Below are 27,708 nucleotides of genomic sequence, written 5' to 3' on the forward strand. Positions count from 1 at the left end.
ATCAGTGTAGCTACCATGCCTGCTGCATTTCGAGGAGTAGACTGTAAAGCAATTTTTATAAACTTCGGTTGTTACATCTCCCATATCTCTTCTAATCTACAGTATTCTTCTCCCCCTGTCATCTTTTTCTTTTTGTTGGAGACCCTGGGTCAAGACTTGTAGAATTTCCCATACCCCAGATTCAGCTGACTGCTTTACTTGTGCCTGTATCACTTGTTCTTATGAAGTGGATTTAATTTTATAGGCTTGATTAGATTCAGCTTCCATGTGTGGGGTTTTGTTTTCTTTTGTAAGGATAGTTTATAGGTGGCCAAAAATAATTCCTTCTCTATCAGATGGCTCTTAGCGTCTGGTTATCCCACTTTAGTGACGCTAAGATTGATCAGTGGAATCACATGGTAACAAATTAATCCATTCACGATAAAATTCTTATCATTCTTTTATCTCATGGTTTCACCAAGTGACATTTTCTCCCCTCAGTCAGGTATTTCTCCAGGAGTTGCAAAATGATGATTTTTCTGATTCTGTCTTCATTCCACATTTATCAGCTAAAATTCATACAACTGGAGCTAACTTGTGACTCTAAACTACAGCTTAAATGAGCAGGCTCAGTTCTCCTTTCAGGTTCAGTAATACGTTTTGCATCAGTTTTTAAAAAATAATTGTCTTCCTTTGTTGATTCTGCTAACCCAAAATACCACAGATGGTAATTCACGAAAAACAGAATTTTTTTTTTCTCACACTTCTGGAGGCTGGTAAGTTCAAGCCATGAAATCCAAGATCCAGGTCCCAGCGGGCTGTCTGGTGAAGGCTGCTGTCTATTTCCAAGATGATGTCTTGCTGCTACCTCCTCCGGAGGGGAGGAACACTGTGTCCTTACATAGTGGAAGGCAAACAAGCTGAACGCTTGGTGAAACCTGTTTTAGAAGGTCTTTAATCCCATTCACAGGGGAGGAGCCCTCATGACCTAATCAGCTCTTAAAAGCTCAGAACACCTACCACCTTGGCCGTTAGTTTCACCACCAGAATTTTGGAGGGAATACATCAAACCAAAGCAATAGCCCTGGGTAACAAAGGCCTTTTCCTGCCCTGGAAATGCCAGAGCTGCCGTCTGTAATGGAATAACGTGATTGGTAATTGTGTCACGTAGAACCAAGAGAGACCAGCAACCTCCACCAGACCAGTAGAGATCCTGGCATCAGATGCTGCTTCTCCATGTCCTTTTGACTTCAGACACCCTAGTTCCCGGACTTTCAGCCTCCTTGTAAAATGTAACACTAAGATACTGGTGCCTATGGGTCTGAGTTAAAGCTGGTGTGTACATTTCCTTCTTTTCTCTGCTTGCTGAAACTCATTTCTTCTTATGCGCTTAGTCACCGCAGAAACACCAAAAACAGTTTCTTCCAGTGTAGGCCAAGCATTCTGGGTCACGTGATTGCTAGCATTGTGCTTACGATAGGAAAACGTGTACCACCCAAACAAGCAGACTGCCTTGTTGAATGATTCTGTTGTTACACATTTTCCTCATATGTTTTTGTGGAGGCCTTTATGTTTCTGAATCACGGAGTCAGCTCTGACTCCACTGTACCTTCACTGGATCTCCAGATTCTGTGGAATCAGCTGTATAATCTTCCTTCTTTGTATGACCCAAGTCCTTTTCTATTCATGTTGCCACCATCCTACCTCTAGCCTTTTTTCCCCTAGAGTTTATTTTCCAATTTTCCTTGTTTTCTATTCTGATGAAATAGCCTCAGCCCTCTTTGGTAGTACCTCACTGCTGGCAAGAGTAGGTCCACAGTTCCTAGCTTTGCTTGTATGCTTCTGCACAGCCTGGCAGCAAGGGCACCTCTTTTCCCTCCTTCCTCCTCTGCCAGCCCGAGCAACATGCTCACGGCACCTTTGCATCCAGCCTTCCGTACCAGCAGAGCAGCGTGCTCACGGCACCTTCGCATCCAGCCTTCCATACCAGCAGAGCAAGCCATCCATCACTCCCCGTGTCCCAGGTTCCCGCCATCATCTCCAGTCTAAACTCAGGCGCTGCCACTCCTTGATCACTGTGGTCCTGGCTGCTCCCAGAGCACATATTGTCTGTGCCATAGTCAGGGGGGCCTCACACCCCTTTCTGTGTCATGATTTCATTTGCCTCAACTGCAAACTCCATGCTAACCAAGGTCAGGGACGCACTTTGGACATCTCCAGATTCCGTCCAGTGCTGGGCCCAGAACCTGGCATATTGTTGGTGCACCTTCCTCACCTTCTCACTTGGACTCCCGTGTTCATCCTCACGGTCCTCGGACACACCTGGTTCTTCTTCACTTTGGACTCTGTTCCTGGTCTTTATTTTTGATAGTCCTGTCAAAAAGTTGACTGTCTTTCTGTCCTGTCAAGAAGACTACTACCTCCAGGCCCTTTTCTCTGCTCATCACGCTCTACACGATAAAGTAGATGGAAGGCCACACCGTTGGTGGAGAACATCTCCCAGCAGAAGCGAGCTTGACCAGTTTTCCTTGCAGTTATCCTCCAGCAAGTGATCATGATTTTTATTCTGTGTGTCAGCTGGGAGACCTCCAGAAACAAACCAGGCCCACAGTCAGCAACCAACAGGGCTGTGAGACTGCCCTGCAAACATTTATTTGGAAGTCTCCCACTTACAGATGCTTCCTCATGCTTTCCTTAATAAGCTTCACTTCATGTTGAAACATCTGAGTGACCAGGGCGGGCACCTGTCATGGCGTGATGACGCGCCACTTTCTCTGCTGTCGTAGAACTGAGGATTTTTTTCCCTTCTGCCGCTGGCATGACAGACATCCACTTAGTGGAGTGATTATCAGTGTAAAATTCCTTTCTGGCCTTTAAATTTAATTATGCCACATTCGTAGCAATAATATAACATCTCAAATCCAGGTATGCTTTTCAAGGAAAGTGTCCAGGGCAATTACCCTCTGATGATGGTGCCCTGCACTTAAGTCTTTTGTCTGGGGGTGTTAAAGTCATTTCTACACAAGTAGATAATGGGGTTCGTTTTGCAAGGGGTGAGAGGTGAAGTGATTGACCCCTTGGCATACTTGAGGTGACGACAAGTCCAGGACCCAGGTGTCTCCTTTGTTCTTCCCCCTCCGGCTGCCTTTTCAGCTTTTTCAAAGAGGCATGGCCAAACTTCTGCTGGTTTAAATACTTCCCTTCCAGGTATTGGTCTCACTTTTTTAAGAGCATAAATGAATACAAAATGTTTCTATATCACATTTCGGTGTGGGGAAGAGTTAAGATTCAGGGAAGGGGATGGTTTGCAGATACGTGCACACTTGTCTGAGGACATACCTGTCTGCCCTGATAAACCTGCCTCAGCACTATTACATAAAAGAGCTTAGATGTGGGTTGTGCGGGCTCAAGGATGAGAAGCAGTTGGAACAGTGCCTGGCACATGGCAAGCCCTGTGTGAGTGATGGATGCCAGGATTGTCTTACTGGTATCTGTGGGCAGGCCCCTCCGTCCCTGGAGAAGCAGCATTTAGAGCGGGCCGTTGCTCATGCTCTCTGACAGTTTGGATACAGCTCCCCTCTATCCAGCAAGCCTTTCCAGGTCCTTGGCAGCTGGTGTAAGTCCAGTTTCCCTGCTCCAGGAAGCCTGCCCCAGCCCAACTGTCAGTCACCTACGATACCTGTATCATTTTCGCAGTTCAGTTCAGCAAACGTGAACTGAACTTCTAGCTTATACTAATAACGTAGTATAAGTCTGACTTGGGCACTAAATCATGCTCCGTTGTATAATACAGTTTTAACTCCTATAGGAATGTTTGTTTGTGTCTAATGGGATGATCCAGACTTAAGGAAAAAGTTCTCTTCTTTTTCTTTTTCTTTGAGACAGGGTCTTACTCTGTCATTCAGGTGACGCGCAGTGGTATGAATCTGCAGCCTCAACCTCCTGGGCTCAAGCGGTCCTCCCACCTCAGCGCCCTAGATAGCTGGGGCTACAGGCATGCGTCACTATGCCTGGCTAATTTTTGAATTTTTTGTAGAGACAGGGTTTTGCCATGTTTCCCAGCCTGGTCTCAAACTCCTGAGCTCAAGCAGTCCACCTGCCTCATCCTCCAAAGTTCTGGGATTACAGGTGTAAGCCATTATACCTGGCCTGAAGAGCTCATTTAAACTGTGGTTTTGTGTGTGTTGCATGTGTGTGTGGGGTGTGTGTGTGTGCGTGCAGATATATATGTATGTGGGGGGCATGTATGTATATGTGGGGGGTATATATGTATATGTATGTGTATGTATGTGTTGAGTGTGTGTGTGTGTATGGGAGGATATATATGTATGTTGGGGGGGAGTATATATGTACGTGTGTGTGGGTATATGTGTGTGTGTGTATATATGGGAGGATATACATGTATTTTGGGGGAGTATATATGTACATGCATGTGTATGTGTGTGTTGAGTGTGGGGGTGTGTGTGTGTATGGGAGGATATACATGTATGTTGGGGGGTATATATGTACATGTGTGTGTGGGTATATGTGTGTGTGTATATATATATGGGATGATATACATGTATGTTGGGGAGTATATATGTACATGCGTGTGTATGTGTGTGTTGAGTGTGGGTATGTGTGTGTGTGTATGGGAGGATATACATGTATGTTGGGGGAGTATATATGTACATGTGTGTGTATGTGTGTGTTGAGTGTGTGGGTATATTGTGTGTGTGTATGGGAGGATATACATGTATGTTGGGGGGGGAGTATATATGTACATGTGTGTGTATGTGTGTATAGGCATTTCCCCCAGAGACAATTCTGCATATGCAGCAGGAGCTCAGTATTCTCTAAGAGTAAAGAGTGGAAAGTATTGAGGCCAGAAGAGGCCAGACTGCACATGCTTGGTCAAATCCAATATGGTAAATTCTTGCTGCATGGACGTAGTAAAGGTCTTCCAGAGGCTGAAAGAGCCCGTAGCCAGGGGTGTGCACGTCCTCTTTCTTCGGTCCCCCATAACACAGTATTCTATTCTGTTGTATATGAAGGGAGTCCAGTGTGGACTGAGTTCCTCCTACCTGTCAGACGTCATGGAGAACACAGATGGGCGTCTGAATAAAAAGCATTGTAATCCAGTAGATGATAAATAAACACACAAGTGCTTATGAGAAAGGTGTACCGTGATGAACCCTACAGCTGAGATTCAATCAAAGGGCTTTGCAGTTGAAAGGGGGATGTGGGCAGGGCGCGGTGGCTCACGCCTGTAATCCCAGCACTTTGGGAGGCCGAGGCGGGTGGATCACAAGGTCAAGAGATCGAGACCATCCTGGTCAACATGGTGAAACCCGGTCTCTACTAAAAATACAAAAATTAGCTGGGCATGGTGGCGCGTGCCTGTAGTCCCAGCTACTCGGGAGGCTGAGGCGGGAGAATTGCCTGAACCCAGGAGGCGGAGGTTGCGGTGAGCCGAGATCGCGCCATTGCACTCCAGCCTGGGTAACAAGAGCGAAACTCCGTCTAAAAAAAAAAGAAAGGGGGATGTGGTAGTCTTTAGCTGGGGATCATGAAAACTTTATTTATTCAGCGGTTACATATAGAGAGGCAGTCTTGTGCTCCAGGCCGTGCTAGTGCTAACGCTTCATGGAAGGGCCTGGAGGATGAAGTTAGCACTGTTCTCCCGGCCGCTCCCCTCCCAAGTATCAACACTTTTGTTTCTCTTCTCCAGTGTTTATGAGAGAGACCTTCTATTCCTATCACTTTTTCCCCTAACACGAAAAGCATTCCGAGGAGCTGAGGACCACTGTTCCCTCAGTACTGCCTTCTCCTGGATGTGAAGCTAATTTCCTTTCAGTAGCTCATTAGTGTTCCCAGCCGGGGTTTGCTCCCACTCCCATAGTGTCCTAATGAAGCGCTGACTGCAAAGGTGAGAGCTGCTGACCCTGTTTGCCCTTTGGTTTCTTCCAGGATTTTCTTCCCAGGCAGCCATCCCGTCAGAGGTGTTCAGGTAATGAAAGTTGGCAAACTGCAGCTACATCAAGGCATGTTTCCCCAGGCGATGAAGAATCTGAGACTGGTGAGTGTGCCAAGATCACGTGTAGTTCTGCCTGGTATCCTTTTTTTCCTGGCGGTTGCTGGGCCCCTTTGTGATTTTTTTAGCAACTCTACATATGTGTGCACGCATACACACGTATGCCCAATGTGTGCTGGTAAATGTTTAACAACCACTCTGGAAAAGACCTGCTTTGTGACATTTGCCTATTTCTGTGATGCAAACATGCCCACCATGGCTGATTTTCAATGTGAAATCAACCTTCTTGTAAAACTAATAGTAACAATCACTCTTGCAACCTGGTGCAAAAGCAGCCTCAGAGCACCACTGCCCCTGTGCCGCTCCACATCGAGCAAGTTGGCCTTGTTTGTGCCTCCGTCCCATTGCCCATGAAACACAGCCCATATTCCCTGCATGGCAAGCACTTGACCATCTGCGTGGCAGTTCGCCTTTGCAGCCTCTTCTTGCCTCCCTTCCTCTCTCCCTCCCCACCACCCGGGGATCACTGCTGCTCGCCAGTAGGCACTGTGACCCTGAACTTCCCCTCCCTCAGTCTTCACAGAGCTCTTTACTCTGCTTTCCGTGCTCACCCCACCACAAGCCCCTGGGCTTGGCAGAACAGTGCTGATCCTTTAAGGCCCAACTCCAGTGTTGTTTTCTCCTCCTACCCCTACAGATCATTGCCCACCCTGCCAGCAGAGCACATTTCACACTGCAGTAGGCATACCTGATGACCACCCCCACCCCTGCCTCAGCAGAGGGCGTGTCTTCCTGGTTCTCTTTGTAACCAGCTCAGTGCCGTGCAAGGGACCTGGAACTTAGGAAGTATTCATGTTGTGGGAAGGCAGAGGGAGGGAGGGAAGGAGATCAGTTAATATGGTTCTGGCAATAAGTGTCAAGAAACTAAACAGGAGAATGGTTTAGGGATGGAACGCCTCGTTGAACATGACGCTTAGTTCCACGCTTTTAGGGAGTCTCTGCCCAGAGGAACCCGGGGCTGTCTGGCCTTCCTGCCTCAGCAGAGCTTCCCCTCATCTAGTCCGTGGCCCTTCCAAAGGAGAGCTCACATGCTCACCTGGCCCAGGCCCTGGTGGGACATATGGAGACCTGGCGTGTGAGGTTTCGTAGGAAGCACTTGACACTTTGACAGTCTCCTCTGGGCCACCATGCCCTGTGTGCTGGAAGGTCACAGTGGAAGGATGGGCCCACTTCAGGGTTGCTCAGGGCATGTCCAGGGGCCCACTGATCCCATGACTTTGACAGCCACTCACGTGAACCTAAGAGAAATGGCAAATGCCTAAGGGATTCTTAAAAATAAGAGTCCCTAGAGCTCATTTTCGCTGCATGCTAGCCATACTGCCTTTACTTGATCTCTAAATAAAGCCAGCATATGGCCAATAATAGTAACACTAGGAGTTCCCGAAGGCACTCAGCTATTCCTCTTCTTTTTACCGTGTCTGACATGTTTACCCAGCCTTCTGGAAGAACACCTCAGTCTCTTGCAGTCTCAGGAAGAACATTCCTTTTCTGATCTTGCTGGTACTTGTCAGCCAGTCAAATCAGCTAGGTACAGAAAATACTTATTAAGGATCTGTGTGTGAAAGTCTTGACAGACAAGTGATGTAGAGGAAGTTTCCTAATGTACGATACACCCAACACGGGGTTACCTGCAAGGAGATGTCCATCAGTGATCAAACCCGACCTTTGTGTCTACGTGGGACTAGAAACTGAATATTGCTCATGTGTACGCGATTGTGTTTAGTCCTCGTGACAGGTGACGGCTGTATGAGGTCAGTGGGGTCGGCATTTTCATTACTATTTGAGAAATGAAGGCGCTCAGGTTTGGAGACATGCAAGAGCTCACCTAAAGTCACACGGAGGCAGAGCCAGGTGTGTTTGTTCAATTTAATTCAACACGTGATTAAATGCTTCTGTTATTTTGAATAAGACTCAGGCTGGGTACAGTGGCTCATGCCTATAATCCCAGCACTTTGGGAGGCCAAGGCAGGTGGATCACCTGAGGTCAGGAGTTCAAGACTGGTCTGACCAACATGTGAAACCCCATCTCTACAAAAATAAAAATTAGCCAAGCATGGTAACAGGTGCCTGAAATCCCAGCTACTCAGGAGGCTAAGGCAGGAGAATGGCTTGAACCCAGGAGGCAGAGGTTACAGTGAGCCAAGATTGCGCCATTGCACTCCAGAGGGAAAAAAAAAAGATTCAGTATGGTCCATACAATTTAATGGAGGAGAGAGACATGTGAATAAGTCATTAAATCCAGGCCAGAACCCAAGGCTCTGTTTTTCCTCTAGCCTGGTCCAGTTCAGTAGGTGAGGCTCTCTGTAGATCAGTGAGTAGAAATCCCTTAAGACCTAGCCAGACCCCTGATGCCAACTAGGGGGAAAATATGGGAGAGAGATTTAGATTGCTGCTTTTCTTTATGTGAAGCGTTAGTCATTGCCGTTGCCTACAGAACTCCTGAAGGAGACATCTAATAGGCTCAGCTATAAGAACAAGCCCGAACAAACCCAGACAGACACCACCTCTCTCTGGGTTTTCAGGATAAGGTGTCCTGGGCTGATGGTACTGACCATCACCAGCCCTTCCGATGACCCTGTTATTGCCCTTTTACATCCCTCGTGCCCAGTTCTGTCCTGGTGCCCTCATGCCCTTCTTACGCAGTTGCATCATCTGTTTCAGAAGCCTCTCTGGGTAATCGTGTTAGCATTTCCTGTTCTTGGTACCAAGGTGAAGCTCAAGCGTGGACCTTGATAAATGTCAAATGAAAGGTATTCTGGGAACTGCGTCAGATTATCTGTCAAGAGGCCCAGGGTTAAATCGTGGTCTTACCCAAACTTCCTGTTTATCTCTACATAAGTCATTGAGTCTCTTGCCAATGTCTGATTATCAACCAAGGAGCAAACATGTACTCCGGGCAGAGGCACAGAAAGAGTACTGGGATTCAGATTCAGTAGGTTCAGGTTCCAGTCCCACCGTTTACTAGGGGTGTGTGTGTGTGGGTGTGTGTGTGTGTGTGTGTGTGTGTGTTTTGAGAGGGGGTCTTGCTCTGTCACCAGGCTAGAGTACAGTGGCACAATCTCAGCTCACTGCAACCTCTGCTTCCTGGGTTCAAGCGATTCTCCTCCCTAAGCCTCCTGAGTATCTGGGACTACAGGTGTGCACCACCACACCCAGCTAATTTTTGTATTTTTAATAGAGATGGTGTTTCGCCATGTTGGCCACGGTGGTCTTATTCTCCTGACCTCACTCTGTATATAATTTTATTTGTAAAAGGAGGCTGATATCTATCCCACAGAGTTGTTTTGAGGAGAAAATGAGGCAATGTGTGAGTGTGCTGGCTGATAACAGGCATTTTGAAGCTATGAAAGATTGTTGTTATAGGAACTCTCGTTCTGAGCACCCTCCCTCTAGCTGGTCTCTTGAGTACTTGTGTTTGTAGTTTGGGGTCACACGGTGGTTCCTCTGTTGAACAATTATGTTACATGAGTACTCCCAGCAGTGCTTTGCTTCCCCAAGGTGAGTGGGAATTCCTCGAGGGACCTGACATTCCTTTTATATTTTCTGGTGCCATAACATAGGCACCCGTGCCTCCCACACATCTTGACTGGGTGGGTTTGTTTTACTGGATACTCTGAAAGCCTCACCCTGGCCCTGTTGTTTAGCAGTTTATGGTTAAAGGACCAGATCTTCTCATGACCTTTGCTGAGTATTTGCTAGCAGAGGGATGGCCAGAATGTATCCATCCCCAGGAAAACTCACATGACCTGTGAGTCTATAAGCAGGTCAGTTTCTTCCTGCAGAGTCTTTCTTTCCCAAGCTTTCTCAGGACTCAGGTAAACTGGAGAGGGAAGAGGGAGGCTGTTCTCTTTGCCGTGTGAGACTGATGCTCTCTTCAGACGGGCACCCCAGGACACTGTTTCGTCTTAGAAATCCTGAAAATAATGGAATGAAATCGCTTGAATAAGGTTTTTGAAGACTGAGTTTGAATAGAAATCAGAGGAGCTTCAGAAACATAAATTTGTTAAGATTCAGTTAGGCTCCAGCCGCCTCCGGGAGAGGAATCCACTTAGCCCAGCTCTGATTTGGTTTAGCCTCCCATTTCTACAGGGCTCAGTGGAAATTCTTGTGATTGCTGCCACAGGACAGTCCTGGGTCCATTCACAGTGCCTCCTCCTGCTTTCTCCTGTCTCTAATCTGCTTTTATTTCTTTCCATTTATTTCTTAGAAGGACTTTGTTTGCTACAATTTGACTTCTTGGACCTCAGTGACAACCCATCTGGGCTGTCTTATGAGTGAGAGCTGGTTTTTCCTGTGAGCTCTGCATGCTGCCTGCTCCCTCACCCTGGCCCTGCTCTAGCTGCTTCGTTAGCAAAAGTCTGCTTGTAAACCTTAGACTTCTTTCCCCTTGGTATCCATTTTTTTAAGAATCTGTATGTAAAATTTTTGTGTTATCATTTTTCCCTTGTTTAATTTCATTGAAGTATTCTATATCTTGAGCATCTTTTTAGTTTTTCTGCGTCTAAACGGAGTGCGAGGCCGCAAGTCCTAGATGTTGCTCCTTTTGCTGCTGCCTCAGCTCTCCGGATTTCCAGCCCCCAGCAATGGCCGATTTACAGCATGCAGTTCTGTTGTTCCCATTTCTTAGTCTGCTCCAGTGATTCTTAACCTCTTTCATGGTGTCCTTATTTAGGAATCTGATAAGGGCTACTGACTAACTAGAGAAATGCTACATACACATATATGGAGACTCCATGAAGCCTTTCCATGGACTAAATCTCCATGATGTCTAGGTTAAAAAGCCCTCCTCTAAACAGTTAATATCCTACTTTACATCTGGGGAGGTGGGAGGGAAAAAGGGAGAAGGCGGTGGCCTGCGGAGATGATGTTCACTCATTGCTGCTAATACCTTCACAGAGTTGTTTGGAAGCCCCTGGCTCTAATACTTACCAATGGTTCCTGCTGACCTCCAAATAGAGAATAACCGTTCCCAGGGTATGTTTTTGAACCAAAAAAATAGAAAAGATAAGAAAGAAAACAATGCATAAAATGCAAACATAGTGATTAAGCCATATTATGGGAAATACGCAGAAATTACCTACCAGGAAGTGTAAGTTCAGCAGGAACAACAAGCCAAATAGGGGACCTGAATTGGTACCTCCACCGTGCAGTAAGTCTCATCACCTCCTTCTCTTGTTGGAGTGATGTCAGAGAAAGCCAGCTGAAGCAGGTGGAGGGAAAATTGAGGCTCTCATAGCAGAGCACTCAATGTCTGTGCTTCAGTTAAAAAAATCACTCATTATGCCAAGAACCAGGAATATCTCAATCTTAATGAAAATAAAGGCAATCAACAGATGCCAATTCCAAGACAACAGAGATGTTAGAATTGTCTGACAGATTTTAAAGCAGCCACTACAAAAATGCTTCATCAAGGAATTACAAACACCCTCAAAATAAATGGAAAAAATAGAAAATCTCACTAAAGAAGTAGAAGCCATGAAGAAGACACAAATAGAAATTTAAGAACTGATAAATATAAAATAAACAGAAGGGACCCCCATAACAGAATGGAGAAAACAGAGGAATTAATTGGTGAATGTGAAGATAAGACAATTGAAACTACCCAACCTGAAAAAGAGGAAGAAATACTGAAGAAAAAGCAAAATTGAACAGTGCCTCAGGGGACCTATGGATCCATAACAAAAGATCTGATGTTGGAGTCCCAGAAAGAGAAGAAAAAGAGTATGAGGTGGAAAAAGTCCCTGAAGAAATAATGGTGGAGGCATCCAAGCTGGGAAGGAAGAAGTAGAATCATCTGTATGTACATAGGACATGATCTCATATGACGAAATGCTACAGATTACACACACACCAAAAAATGTTAGAACTCATAAGTGAATTAAGCAAGGTAGCAAGATACAAATCAATACATAAAAATCAGTTGTATTTCTAAACATAAAAATGAATGATTCAGAAACAAAATTAAGAGAATAATGCCATTTGCAACAACATAAAACCAAATAACATACTCAGTTATTCTCCCTGAAGAAGGGATAAATTAGGAGAATGACGTCTCATGTTCATGGGTTAGAAGACTTAGAATTATTAAGATGTCCGTATTACCCAAAATGATCTTTACATTCAACACAATCTCTATGAAAATCCCAATTACTTTTTTGGGGAAGAAATAGAAAAATTCTCCTTCAGGAATGAAGAAGAAATCAAGAAATCTTGAAATGTATATGGACCCTCAAGGAATCCTCAATAGCCAAAAACAGTCTTGGAAAAGAAGAACAAATTTGAAGAACTCACAGTTCTTGATTTTAAAATGTATGAGAAAGCTATAGTAGTCAAAACAGAGTGATACTGGCATAGATGGACATATAGACCAATGGAATAGAATAAAGATCCCAGAAATAAACTCTCGCATATGTGGTCAAATGATTTTCAACATGGATGCTAAGATCGCTCACCGGAAAAAGGACAGTGACTTCAACAAATAATGTTGGGAAAACTGCATTTCCACTTCCAAAAGAATAAAGTTGGACCCTTACCTAAGGCCATATAAAATAACTCAAAATGGATCGAAGACCTAACCGTAAGAGCAAAAGCTTCTACTAGACTCTTAGAAAAACACATTAAGGAAAAATCCTCATGACACTGAATATGGTGATGATTTCTGGGATATGATACCAAAGATGCAGGCAGCAAAAGAGAATATTAACAACTCGGACTTCACCAAAATTAAATACTTCTGTGCATCAAAGGACACCATCAACAGAATAAAAAGGCAGCCTGTAGAGTGGGATGTGCGCATACAATGTAATGTTATTCAGCCTTAAACAGGAATACAGTTATGACACATGCCACACATAAATGAATCTTGAAGGTATTATGCAAAGTGAAATAAGCCTGATAGAGAAGAACAAATATCATATTATTCCACTTATCTGAGGTACCTAGAATAGTCAAATACTTAGAGACGGAAAGTATAACAGTGGTTACTAGGGCTTGAAGGGAGGGAGGGGATGGGAAGTTACTGTTGAATAGGTGCACAGCTTTCAGTTCCGGATGATGGAAACGTTATGGCTGTATGCATAGTGGTAATGGTTGCACAACAGTCTGAAGGTACGTAATGATACGGAACAGTTAAAAATAGTTAAAATGAACTTTATAGTGTTTTGTGTACTTTACCACAATATAGTTATTGTTTAAAAAAGAATTAATAGTGGAAAACTTCCAAATTTGGCAGAAGCCATAAACTTGTAGATTCAAGAAGCTAAGCAAACCCCAAACAGTATAAACCTAAAACAGTTCACACCAAGACTGCGGATCATACTCAAACTTCTAAAAACTTAAAGACCAAAAAAAAAAAAAAAAAAAAAATAGCCCTAAAAGCAGCAAGGGAAAAATGGCACCTTACCTGTAGGGAAGACAGTTTGAATGACAGTGATTTTCTCACCAGAAACCACAGAAACCAGGTGAAAGTAGCATATTTACTCAAGTACTAAAAGAAAAGAACTCTTAACCCCAAAACTTGGGTTGTCCTTAGAATTTATCTTGTCCAGCAAAAATATCCTTCAGGAATGAAGAAGAAATGAAGACATTTTCAGATGAAGGAAAACTAAAAGAACTTACCACTAGCAAACTTACTGTGAAAGAATGGCTAAAGAAGTTCTCTAAACAGAAAGAAAATGATAAAAGAAGGATCTTAGAACATCAGGAAAGAAAAAAGAATATGGTCAGCAAAAATATGGGTAAGTAAAACGATCTTTCCTTCTCCCCTTGAGCTTTCTAGACTGTGTGATAGTTGAAGCAAAAATCATAAGAGTATCTGATATGATTCTAAATGTATGCAGTGGAAATATTTAGTGCAATTGCATTCGAAATGGGGGGAGTAGGAGAGGGTAAAATGTAAAGGGAAATAAGGTTTCTGCACTTGAGTTGAACTGGTAAAATGATGAGACTAGTAAAGTGTGAAAAGTTATATAGATATATAGTCATACATGTATGCGTATATATGCATATATTATATATGTATATTAGATACAAGTTATATATACCTCTCTGTGTGTGTATGTATGTGTAACATAAATAATAAGACCTGGAGCAACCGCTTAAAACACCATATAAAATAATACACTCAAAAGCACTAAGAATGAAAATCTAAAAATAGTTTATGTAACCCACAGGAATGCAGGAAAAAGATACAAAAAGAGAACAAACAAAAAAAATAGCAGATTTAAGCCCTAATATATTAATAATAACATTGTAAATTATGTATGTAGTCTATGTAAAAGATTTAAATTGCCTAAATACACCAATTAAAAGTAATTAGTAGAACAGATTTTTAGCAAATGACCCAAGCATATGTTGTCTGTAAGAATTCTCCTTAAATTGAATGATACAAATAGGTTGAAAACAAAAGCATGGATAAAGATATATTATAAAAATACAGTCAAAGCTGGAATAGCCATATGAACATTAAGTAGACTTCAGAGCAAAAAAAATTTTATGAGAGACACAGAGGGACATTGTGTAATGAAAAAAGGTCAGTCTACCAAAAAGATATAGCAGTTCTAAAAGTATGTATGCAGCAAACAACATAGTTGCAAAACAGGGGAAACAAAAACTGATAGAACTGCAAGAAATGGGCAAATCAGCCAGCACAGCTGGGACATCAGAACTCTTCTGTCAACAGTTGATAGGACAACTAGACAGACACTCAGCAAGGATACCATCAACCCAATCTGACATTTAGAAAACACTTTATCCAATAAAACAGAACGCATACTTTTTAAGTAACTATAACACCAAAAGAGACTGTTTTTATGCCTCAAAACAGATCTCAGTAAATGTAAAAAGATTCAAGTAAATTATCTGACCGAGGTAGAATTAATTTAAAAATCAGTAACAATATTTGTAAACAAAATCAAATCCACACCTTCTAGCTCTGTGTCTGGCATGGCACATTGTACAACACATTGGGACTTGGGTTGCCTTTGGAATTTATCTTGTCCAAGGCCAGGCGTGGTGGCTCACGCCTATAGTCCCAGCACTTTGGGAGGCCAAGGTGGGCAGATCACAAGGTCAGGAGTTCGAGACCAGGCTGGCCAGTATGGTGAATGAAACCCCATCTCTACTAAAAATACAAAAATTAGCTGGGCATGGTGGAGCATGCCTGTAGTTCCAGCTACTCCTCAGGAGGCTGAGGTGGGAGAATCACTTGAACCCAGGAGGTGGAGGTTGCAGTGAGCTGAGATTGTGCGACTGCACTCCAGCCTGGATGACAGAGTGAGACTCCATCTCAAAAAAAAAAAAAACAAACAAAAAACAGAATTTATCTTGTTCAGTCTCATTATTCAGCTGAGGAAACATAACTTCTTCAGGTCCTCAGGGTCTCTCAGGGCTCTGTAAATATTGATTAATTCATTAAACAGTGACACAACAGCAATGCTTTTTCTGGAATGGTTACCAGCACTAGAAAGCACAGACCTGAGCTCATCGCATCTGAAACCCTCCTGAGGTTCCTGTGGGCCGCCTGGTTCCTCCCTCCTCTGGGCACCCCAGCACTTTTCCTCTCTGTTTAACACACACTGTTCCACTGTGATGATCTGGTATTTACATTCTGTGCCCCTATGCCAGAGCTTCTCCCAGGGCAAGGGCCAAGTTTTATGCATTACAGCTTCTCAGACATTCCTGAGTGAATGAATGGGTAGATGCTATCTCTAAGGAAATTCTGCCTCCCAAGAGGACAGATTCCTCCAGTGGAATGGACACTTGGAGGGTTATCCAAGGTGTAGAGGAGAGTGTGGTCCCCAGGGGCGCTGCTGAGCTGAAGTGGGTCTTCAAAGCCTTTGGGATTTTCCGCTGCCCTCGCAAAGGGCTTTTCGTGCCTCCGCAGCTGAGCTGCCGAGGTCTTGTACCTCTTGCTGCTTGCATTTCCTCTTTGAACGCCCCAGACCGCCTTCCTCCTCCTCATGCCCCACCCTCTGCTTTTCTTTCATTCTGAGATGGGCAGAATAAGGAAATGTGCTTTATTTTTTCCTGCTGTGGTTTAAATCCAGAGGTTCTTACCGTGCATACGTTTCTTTTCCCTCTGATTTCATATCCACACTTTAATCATACTTGGGAGGTTACTTAACTGGATTCCTTAGGCTCAGAGAAACTGTTTGCGATCCTTGATAAGCTTAATGTATTCCTATTAAAAGTTGATAGGAAAGGTATATTGTTTCCAGCTTTGAATTATGCTTTCATTTTATTATATGACCACAATTCTAAACTCACTTAAAACAGATGTGATGAGATTGAAATCAATTCTGGGGACCCTTCCTTTATTTCTGAGTTAACAATATGCCTGGCACGTGGCAGACAATCTATGCTACTATTTCTCGTGTGACATTTGGAGTCAGAACGCAGGCGCAGCAGGTACCCTCCTTGGAGGCTTCAAATGCATGCTCTGTGAAAGATTATGTGCAGGCTCTTTTTAAATGCTGCCTTTAAAAAAATAAAATTTAATGGAAAGAGATAAGCTTTTCCCAACACAAGCCTGCTCCGATTTTATATTTCCTTAATCTTTTATCTGCTGCTGCCGGGAATTAAACCAAAATTGTCCTCTCTGACATGCACATGTGTGACAGATGGGAGGGGTAGGAGACACACAGAGCTGCTTGAAACAATTGCTCTGGTTTGTCAGAAATGTTATTGTAACTTTTTGGGAGGTGGGAATGTGAGAGAAACCCTCCTCATCTTCCCGCTGTGCTGCAGGGCTGTGCCCCAGGCTGCACAGAGCCTCTTCTTACATCATGGAGGACTGTTTGTCCCAACTCACCTGTAGGCCCAGGTGACGTTCAAGACAAGGACCATATGTCCTCCATCACCAGGTCTGAATCGCAGCTCCTGCTGAACCGGGTCATGCCATTCATCCACACACACACCCACACACAGTCACCAGCGTATTTTGCACGTTACTGAATCCTCCTCCTTTCTTCTTCTTCTTTCTCTCCCTTTCTCATCCACATCTGCCCATCACTCATAGATAAGTATAATGTTTGTTAATCAAACCTATATTTAATTTTACTTTCTAGAAAAATGGTTTTTTTGCAGTCGCTTCAGATTAGTTCTCTGCCCCTCCTTGTACCCATTTCTTCTCTGTTTCTAGCCACCCTATGGATAAGACCCTCTAAACTGAGTATCTCAGCCTCTACACACACATTCCTGAGGGTTGCCTTCTACCCAATTTGCTACCAGTGATGCATTAGCCATCAAGTGAGAGAATGCAGAACATGGCCAGCAGCATCTTGACTAGGAAGGCGCCTGTGTCACCTCTGGGTGTCTCAACAGCCATGTCCCAGAGACCCTCTGCTTCCTCTCCCTGGTCACTGCGGTCTGTCCACATTGGAGGCTGCACGATACAGTCATGGAATGGGCACCCTGGGCTGGGTCCTGAGAGCTGGGGGTCATCCTCAGTTTAACTCTCAGGCCAGGCAACCTTAGGAAGCACTTCCTTACATAACATGAGTGTTATCGTGACTGGATGATCCTTCTGGAATGAAGCAGGCTGGGAGATGTGGATGTGAAGCTGGGGGAAGGCCAGGCAGCTCCCTCTTCCTGGCTGTGGCTCTGCTTCCAGAGTGGCTGAAGAACTGGAAGTGGTTACCCTACTGTATGGTGGGCAGGTCTGCCCCTCCCAAGAACAGGGGTACACTGAATCAGTGGCAATTCACTGTGGCCCTTGAGGAGCTGGTGTTATTCTTAAAGCTATAAAAGAGGATGAAGCAGGAGATACCAGTGGAGCTGGAAGGAATGAGCCAGGAAGGAAGGTTGGAGTCTGTCGTATGTTCAGAAACGTCCGTCGGAGTGATGATAAGATGGCTTTGTTACTTAGCCTCTGAGTCAGGTCGGAAAGACGCACAGATCCTTCTTCAGATGGGGAGCCTGGAGAATGTTACCAGGAGGGCAAAAGAGAGGTGGGTCTGGAAGTTCTGAGCACACCAGGCCCTCGCCAAGCCTAGGGCCTCTGTGAGGGCAGGGAGGGAGGTGAGGCGAGGGGTTAGACCTGGCCTTCTTCAGGATGGAGGGTTATGCCCCTCTCTTCAAAGATCTTTCCAGGCAGTCATTCTGCTTTATCTTCCTCTGCCGGATCAAGCACATCTGACTCTGTTGAGTAGAAGGGAAGAGAACATCTAAGAATGCTTTCAATAAGAGAATTTCCCAGGAAGGCGCTCTGATCTGAGAAAGCTGCTCTCTCTGCAGTCGTGCTGCCATACAGGTCTCTGCCTCAGACCTTAAGATGTCCGTAGCAGGGGAGAACCCAGGGCCGTGTGGAGAAAAGAGAATAAAACATGAGGCATGTGCTCCCCGAATGACATCAGACATTTGTTTTTAATCTTCTGCCCAGAGGAATCTCATAGAGCTGGGCTGTTCCCAAGTCCTCCCCTGCACTCCCAGACAGCTCCCGGTCTGGGGGTTTGCCGACGGATGCTGTGCACCCACAGAGCAGACCTGCTCGCGTTAATAGGAAGCCGTGGATCCCCATCTCTCTCTCTCTCTCTCTCTCTCTCTCTCTCTCTCTCTCTCTCTCTCTCTCTCTCTCGGCCCCTCCTGTCTGCCTGTTTTCCTTCCAGCCTGAAGGGAGCATTAAAGAGGTGGAGAAAGAGCCAGAAGCAGAGGATGAAGCGCCGTCCACCTGAAACGCTTTGTTTCTGGAGCTTCAGCTTTTTTCCAATGTGGAACTGAAGGTTTGGCAGCATGCGTCATAGTGAAATGCAGGTGTCTCTCTACATGACCACCAAGGCCTGAAATCTGTGGTGTTCAAGATGTTCATACTCAAGAATTCCACCCCTAGAATTGCTCTTAAGCGAATATCCAAGAAAGGCAAAAGCTATATTCTGGAAGATCTTCATCGTATCACAATCAACAACTGGAAGTAATCTAAAGTCCAGGAGGAGCTTAGTAAACAACGGTCTTATACACGTGACGGAAGTCATTATACACAGCCGTTAAAACGGTCATTATGCTGGCGATAAATTAACACTGAACACTGAGTAGTTCCCGCTGTTGGTTGAGAGTTTGCTCTTTCAGTTGTTTTCAACCCTGAGGGCATGTTGGAATCTCCTGGGGCTTAGGCCTCATTCCCAGAGAGCAAGCTTCAGCTGTGCATGTGTAGCGTCTGGGCCTGGGTGTCTCTTTTGAAGCTCCCTGGTTGACACTACTGTGCAGCTCAGGCTGAGGGCCTCAATGCCACTTCAGGAACTTTGGGTGCATAAAAGCCACCAGAGAGTCGTATCTTTACGAGGCTCCCGGGCACGATTACATCAATACAGTGGTTCTGGTGTCCCTCCCTTCTCCCAGGCCACCTCGCCCCATGTTTGGGCAGTGCAATTACTGCACAAATTCTGTGGGTCAGGAATTTGAACACAGCATAAGAATGGCTTCCTTCTTTTCTACAATGTCTGGTGTTTCATGTGGGAAGACAGCTCTGACAGTCCAGCTGGGTGCTGGAATCATCTGAAGGTTATTTATGTACATGTCTGGTGCCTTAGCTACAATGACTTGAAAGACAAGCTCAGCTAAGACTGCCAGCCAGAGCCCCCATTCACAGCCTCTGTCTGTGTGGCTTGGGCTTCCTTACACCATGGAGTCTCTTGATTCTAGGAGCAAACATACTGACTAGTAAACAACGCAGAGGGCTTTTTGACCTAGTCTTGGCAGTCAGCCGCCTTACTTCCATTGTACTCTATTACTCAAGTAGTCATGTGCCCACACAGATTTCAGAAATATTTTTGGAGATAGAGTTGACAAGATTTAGTAATGAACTCAATATGAGGAGTGAAGGGGAGGACTGTGAGAATACCAACGCTGTAATGTCATATGGTGCAGGAAGAAAATTCAAGAGCGCGTGTGTGTAATAATCACAGTGCCTACAGATGAGAGTTGAATGTGTGCAATAAGGAAAAACGCGAAGGTGGTGGCAGCATGCTCTTTCATATGACTCAATCATTTTGGTAACTCTTCATACCCCTGTAACTGCCCACCAAACCTGTGTACTGACAGTCTTTGAAGAACGTTGATTGTCTGGGCCCCAGCATGACTCATGAAGCGAGTCTGCTTTCCAGATCTCACATTCAGAAGTCACCCTTGTCACTTGACTTTGTAGTTGGGAGAACCACTGCGCTGTGAGCCTGTAAAGACTGTTCACCCTGTCAACCTATGGAATTCACCAGGCCCCCAGCATCACGGGGAAAGAAGGGGAATGGCCTGAGCCCACCTATTTTCGGGTCTAATCTCTCTTCTGTCCTTTCTCCTTAGGCTTTTGATATTATGAGAGTGACTCATGGCAGAGAACACAGCCTGATTGAAGACTTGATTCTGCTCTTAGAAGAATGTGATGCCAACATCAGAGCATCCTAAGGGAACCGTCAGAGGGAAAGATGGTTGTGTCTTTGTTGAATGCCTTATTGAGGTCACACACTTTGTATTTTGTTTGCTGTGTGAACTTCTCCTATTGAAAATTCTCTTCTGTGTTTGTGTAGGTAAATAAAGTCAGACATGGTTGGCAAACCACAAGAATCAATACTTGTAGAGAAGCATGCTTATAATAAATTCAAAAAATTTGGTTGAAGATGCCGTCTGCTAATTGTCTTATTTGCTTGCTGGCAACTTTAATGTTTAAAATACCAACATTTGAGATAGCAAATCCTACTAAAAGCATGAAAAAATAAGATATATGAGATAAAAATCGCTATTTTCACATTTGCTTCCAAGCAAAAACTTAATGTTCATTTTGGCAAGAAACAGAATTGTGAGGTGTCATCTTTTGCTCTTTGTGATAAATGATGTTTGTGTGTGTGATTTGTAAGCTTATTGCCGAGTTAAATGAGGAAACGGAGATTTCAGGTCCGTAGAGGAGTGGGTGTGTCCATTTGGCCCCCGGCGAGGCAGCCGGACTTACATTATTTACTTCCAGATACGTCTCCAGCACAAGAAGTTTCATCCTAAATCCTAGGAAGAAGCCATTTGAGGTATTACTAGGAAGTCTTAATGCCAAAACCAGCTTTTCAGCTCTCTCACAGCTCTTGTGTAAATCTTTCTCATCAGCATTTTATAACTCTTTGTGTATGTCGTTCTTTTCCTTGAAATGTGTTTCTGTAATTACCCAAATCTGTGGTTCAGCGTGTGAGTGTGGTGTGCATAGTGTAAAGCTCCGTTATCTTGCAGTAAGCAAGGTTCTTGCACCCCAGCTCAAATCGGCCTTGCTTGCTTGCTTTTTCCTCTATTATTTGCTAATTCTTCGGCCTTTTTCTCCTGCCTTTCTGCTTTAGATGCAGAAAACCTTTTCTTTTCCACTTCTCAAAAGTGTGAGTTCTTTTATGGCTCAGTGACCCGGTGAGCGGTGCGGTCCCTCATGCTTCGATGGGACTCTGGTAGTAACGGAAGCCCTTGGATTCCTGGAGCTGAAAGGATGCCTAGTAGAGAGAGTACCATCACCCACACTTTATTTCACAGGCGAGGAGATGGGTGGGAGCAGAATCCAGAGCAGCAGGAGCCCTCCCCATCTTTCCTGGAGGGAGTCCTGAGTCCTCTGACCAGGCACACTTAGAATGGCACATGGATGTCTGATTGAGCCCGAAAGAACCAACCTTACTTTTGCAGTGAAGAAAGCTGATGACTTGCAACTGGAGTCCTGTTAGGCTGAACACCTGGTGACCACATTAACGTAAAAAAATGCTGTGCTGCATGGTGCTGAGTTCTAAAGCCCTTTGTCATCCTTGCTTCTGCCTGAGCTACTGTCCCTTACGTATCAAGGACATCTCTAAAGCAGGCGGTGCCTTTAACAACCACGATAGCAAGGCAAGGTAGGTGTTTTGAAGCCCGTCTTATAAAACTGCGGAAATGGACTCCTGGGTGCTCTGGAATCCCTCCTGATTTACCAAGCAGCTTTGAGAAAAGGGTTTAATTACAGGCTTTTCAAGGAGCCATTTCTACGCAGTTCAACAAGTACATATTGAATGGTTACTGTGTTTTTAGGGAAAGGGGATACAAAGACTGAATAAGGCACACCCCCATCTTCAAAATGGACACTGTCTGGTCTGGTATTTGTATCTGTTAGCTTTTACTGCGTAACAAACTACCCCAAAACTTAGTGGCTCAAAGTAACCTATTTTAAAGGTTATTTTAGGTCTGTACATTCAGGAATTTGAGATGTGCAGTTCTGCTTTGGCCTAGGTGTGCTAGTTCCAGTGGGCTCACTGGGTGTACGTAGTTGCTGCTAGGAAGGTCAGCTGCGAAATGGAGGTGAGTGGGCCATGTCACACGTCAGTTAGCCCAGCCTGGTTCACACAGCAGCAGTTCTGGGAACTGTAAGTAGCCAAGTCCCAGGGTACCCAGCGTACAAGTACCTTTCCACCTTTTCAGCTCTGCTTGTGTCACATTTGCTAGTATCCCATGGACCACAGCCAATCTCAAGGCCGCCCCAGAATCAAGGGATGGGTCCCGGCTCCTCATTAGAACAGGCTACAGAGCACCATTGCAAGAGCATGGGTACCTGGAGGGGAAGAAGCTGTAGCCATCTACGCAGTCCATCGTAGTTACCCTTGATTTCTTTTGGTGTTATAGGACACTTAGTGAATTTTATGAATCTACAGACCTTCTTTCTAGAAAAATATAAAAGTTTTCCCTTGGTATCCCTGGGGGATTGGCTCCAGGTCTTCCTGGGTAACAAAATTGCCGATGCTCAAGTCCCTGATAGAAAACGGTATTGTATTCGCATGTAACCCACGGGCATCCTCCCGCGTTCTTTAAATCGTCTCTGGACTGCTCGTAATACCTAAAAAAATGTAAATGCCATGTGAGTAGTTGCTATATTGTATTTAAGGAATAATGAAAAGTTTGTACATGTTTAGTACAAATACAGTTTTTTTCTTAGTATTTTTGATCCGATACTAGTTGAATCCACAGATATGGAACCTGCAGATACAGAGGACCAGCCGTGTGTATGAACAGTTTGCTTTTAGGATCGAAGAGTCTCAGACTTCCTATGGCCTCTGTGGATTCCCTGGGCCCTTCTGAAATGATAAATACACTCGCTACCTTTCAAAAACACTGGTGGGAATTGTATTGGTTCCTCACTTTAAATGCATCAGTAAAAAGTCATGACCAAAGGTAAGGATAGTAACTTACAGGCCAGTTTAACAGAGTTCACCGAAAGAACCTTGTGTTTGCCAAGTTTTCTGAATGAAATTTTTCAGTCAGTGATGATCCCGGATTAAGAGATTTGCCTTCACACCTCCTAGAGAAAGCATGATAGGCTTTTAAATCCCTCTCAGCCCGCTTCCAGCTTTCTAAGAGCACGGGGCCCTGCCTGCACCAACTTTTAATGGAAAGCAAACATTTAAGCAAGGTAAACATTTACCAAACAACTTTGCAGCAAAATAACTTTGGAGAAGTGGGAAAGGGATGGAGAACATAATTTAAAATTCGTGTCACCAGTGGCTGACGATTTATTGCCACCCCAGCCGCCAGGACTGTGATTTCATTAATCCATAGTCATTGTAGCGGCAGGCTTTTTTCACATCAGTAACTTGATGCCATTAGTTGCTCCTCGGGGATGAGAACACATTTAAACTGAAATGAACACACTGGGCATAATTTATAGCCACGCCACATGAATGCCAAGAGCGCAGAGGAGGGCGGCTGCCTGGGAAGCCTGCTCAGAGTGGATGCTGAGGACATGCTTGCTCTAGGCACGCAGGAGCGCTGGGCGGGCAGGGAGGCAGCCAGAGCCTGATGAAGCCAGACGGCCGCAAACCACAGAGGCCCCTCAGTCAGCCTTCACTGCAGGGTTGAAAGAGAAGTTCCATACATGGGGGCCGCCCCGAGTTAGCTCTTGAAAATGCTTTTCTGGACCAATTAAGAATTGATGTTCACGTACTCAAGAGGAGCCCACAGGGATCCCACAGGGAGGTGATTCTGGAATCGTCTGTGGAGCATCAGGTAATCCCCTTGACAGGCAGACACTGGCAGAAGCATCAGGAAGAAGCTAGTGGAGCCCTCCCTGTCCCTGAGGAATGTAAGAAACTGGTTGAGGAGAAGGACCAGAAATGCCACCCTCAAACCGGGATACTCCCTTAACTTCTGGAGGTTTGTAAGCATCTGAGAGCTGTTGGCTCAAAGTCAACATAATCAAAATCGATTCAAAATGTTTAAAAAACCAGCTCTCCACGTTTCCCGTTTAGCTCAGTGTTACCATCGTCCTTCCCTTCTTCATCCCAGAAACTCAGTCATTAATTCTCTCTTCTCCTTTATTGAGGAAAACAATTCTATCTATTCATCTCCTGAAGCTCTTTTCTGAATTTCAGCCTGGTTTCCCAGCCCCTTAGTGGCTCAGTCACCGCGAAGACCTCCCTACTGATCTCATTTCTTTTAGTAAGAATGATATTTAGAAACCCTCACCTGGTTACTCCTAACCTGGGCCTTTTTAAGATCATGAATCCACATTGATACCATCCGTTTGTAAAGTCCTTTGAAGGACTTTACATACTGACTGCACCGTGAACTACGCCACGGGCTGGGCGACGCCACGGGCTGGGCTACTCCACGGGCTGGGTGACGCCACGGGCTGGACGACGCCACGGGCTGGGCTACGCCACGGGCTGGACGACGCCACGGGCTGGGCTACGCCACGGGCTGGGTGATGCCACGGGCTGGGCTACGCCAGACTACGTGACTATAGTGTAGTCCCTGGTGCAGTCAGTTTAAAACACTTTACACAGTTAAAATCTGACATCTGGGGTGGTTCCTCATCTTCCTCCTTCCATATTTGTGTTTCTCTTATACATAAAAATAGGTGTGAAATTATTGCACGACAGTATGACCACCACAAAGCTACTGAGTGAAATTTAAGATTCCTTTCTAGTGTTTTTTTCCTTAGACAAAAAATTTTATAGTCAGAATACTATGTTTAAAAGTTACTTGAACCGTTATTTTCAGTATGATTATGTATTCAATTTAATATCTAAGTTTGTTTCTATTTGAATTCAATTTTAGGGTTTTCCCATTATCAGTTTACATTGACATCTCTCAATACAAAGGTATAATATATATTAATATGTTGTATTTTGTTATCTTAATGCCGTAAAGAATAACCTTGGGCATCTGTCTTTTCACATTGCTGGAAATGTGTCTTCAGGATAATTTTCTGCGAGAAGCCTTGCTGAGTCCCGGGGTCAGTGCTGTGATCTCAGCTCACTACCACCTCCACCTCCCAGCCTCAAGCAATTCTAGTGCTTCAGCCTCCTGAGTAGGTAGGATTACAGGCATGTGGTACCACACCTGGCTAGGTTTTTTTCTTTGTGGGTTGAGGTTTTTTGTTTTTTTTTTTTACTATTTTTAGTAGAGACAGGGTTTTACCATGTTGGCCAGGCTGGTCTCAAACTCATGACCTCAAGTGATCCACTTGCCTCAGCCTCCCAAAGTGCTGGGATTACAGGCATGAGCCACCATGCCGGGCCCACTTTTGGGGAGGTTGTTTGTTTTTGGAGACAGGGTCTTGCCCTGTCACCCAGGATAGAGTGCGGTGATGTGATCGCAGCTCACTGCAGCCTCGTACTCCTGGGCTGAAATTATTCTCCTACCTCAGCCTCCTGAGTAGCTGGGACTACAGGTGCGTGCCACCATGCCCAGCTAATTTTTTGTTTGTTTTTGGTAGAAACAGAGTCTCACTGTGTTGTCCAGGCTGGTCTCAAACTCCTTGCCTCAAGCAGTCCTCCTACTTTGGACCTCAATGTTCCGGGATTACAAGTGTGAGCCACTGTGCCTGACCCTCAGTGTAATTTTAATTTGCACTTTCTAGTTAGTGAAGTTGAGTCTCTTTTCCTTTTTAATCTTTTTTATTTTTTAAATAGAAGATAGAGTGGTCTTGAACTCCTGACTTCAAGCTATCCTACTTCGGCCTCCCAAAGTGCTAGGATTACAGGCATGAGCCACCATACCTTGCTGAGTGTCTGTCTATCTATCTATGTGTATAAAATTTAACTTTTAAGTTCAGGGCGTATGTGCAGGTTTGTTATACAGGTAAATTTGTGCCATGGGGGATTGCTGTACAGATTATGTCATCACCTAGGTATTACTATTAAGCCTAGTACCCATTCGTTATTCATCCTGATCCTCCCCTCCTTCCAGTTCCACCCTCTGATAAGTCCCTATGTGTGTTATTCACCTCTATGTGTCCGTGGGTTCTCATCATTTAGCTCCCACTTATAAGTGAGAACATACGGTATTTGCTTTTCTGTTCCTGTATTCGTCTACTAAAGATAATAGCCCCCAGCTCCATCCATGTTCCTGCAAAGGACATGATCCCATTCTTTTTGATGGCTGCATAGTATTCCTTGTTGTATATGTACCACATTTTCTTTATCCAGTCTTCCACTGTTGGGCATTTAGGTCGATTCCATGTCTTTGTTACTGTGAATCGTGCTGCCGTGAACTTAACGCATGCATATGTCTTTATGGTAGAACAATTTCTATTCCTTGGGCACGTACTGGGTATATTTGCTGGGTCAAATGGTATTTGTTTTTAAGTCTTTGAGGAATCGCCATGCTGTCTTCCACGGTTGTTGAACTAATTGATATTCCCACAACAGCGTCTAAGAATTCTTTTTTTCTCTACAACCTCTCCATTATCTGCTATTTTTTTTTCTTTTTAGTAATAGCCATTCTGACTGGTGGGAGTTGTATCTCATTGCGGTTTTGATCTGCATTTCTCTGATGACTAGTGATGTTGACCTCTTTCTCCTATGCTCGTTGGCCACGTGTATGTCTTCTTTAGAAAACTGTTACCGTCCTTTGCTCACTGTTTCTGGGGTTCTTTTTTCTTATAACTTGAAGTTCCTTATTGATGCTGGGAGTTAGACCTGTTTCAGATGCACAGTTTGCCACTGTTTTCTCCCATTCTGTAGGTGTCTATATGTTTGTGAATAATCTTTACATGGCTTTGTCTGTTTTTCTCTCAGATTTTTTGGCCTTTTTTCCCCACTGACCTTTAGTTCTTGTCTATTAGGGAGATTTCACCTATCTGTGTTATTTAGTCTCCCAGTTTGTCATTTGTTTTTTGACTTTGCTTTAGTTTTTTGCCCTGAGTTCCTTTGGATAGCATTTTCAAAAACATTAAGAACTCTACCCTAGGCCAGTCATGGTACCTCATGCACTTTGGGAGGCCAAGGTGGGAGGATCACTTGAGCCAGGAGTTCAAGACCAACCTGGGCAGCATGGTGAGACTCTGTCTCTACAAAAAATACAAAACTGAGCTGAGTGTGGTGGCACACACTCACTGAGTAGTCCCAGCTACTCAGAAGTCTGAGGCCCAAGGATCACTTGAGCCAAGGAGGCAAAGTTGCAGTGAGCCAAGATTGTACCACTGCACTCCAGCCTGGGCCGCAGAGCCACCCCCCGTCCCAAAAAAGTGTGATAAACCAGACTCCAGTAGTAAAGCATCGCCAACTTTCCTCGTAAGGTTCTTGATTTTTAAATGTTCATGGGTTGAGTTTATATTTTAAAATTCTTCTTCTGTCAATTCTGTGACCTTTTAGTCTTCAAGTAGCCCCTTGCTTGGCTAAGGTTTTAGTTTAGTTTTGTGTTTTTAAGCTGGTAGAGTGATTCAGTTTTTATTTCTGAACTGT

The 27,708-nt window shown here is 44.5% G+C and overlaps 1 protein-coding gene across 19 annotated transcripts in view; it reads left to right on the plus strand.

Annotated features, from left to right (window-relative positions):
• SMYD3 (SET and MYND domain containing 3) overlaps window positions 1-27,708 on the plus strand; it is an 839,170-nt gene that overhangs the window by 727,953 nt on the left and 83,509 nt on the right. For 17 of the 19 annotated variants that reach the window (XM_078357184.1, XM_035280430.3, XM_035280433.3 and 14 more), the window contains 2 exons: window positions 5,929-6,037; window positions 20,342-20,599. In XM_078357184.1, coding sequence (XP_078213310.1) covers window positions 5,929-6,037; window positions 20,342-20,443 — 211 coding nt within the window. In that variant the 3' untranslated portion in view covers window positions 20,444-20,599. Of the gene's footprint in view, window positions 1-5,928; window positions 6,038-20,341; window positions 20,600-27,708 lie in introns of those variants that run through there. The other 2 variants (XR_008477979.2, XM_054248251.2) reach the window with 1 other exon arrangement.

The sequence above is a fragment of the Callithrix jacchus genome, chromosome 19 (assembly GCF_049354715.1).
Source record: "Callithrix jacchus isolate 240 chromosome 19, calJac240_pri, whole genome shotgun sequence".
Taxonomy (NCBI): domain Eukaryota; kingdom Metazoa; phylum Chordata; class Mammalia; order Primates; family Cebidae; genus Callithrix; species Callithrix jacchus.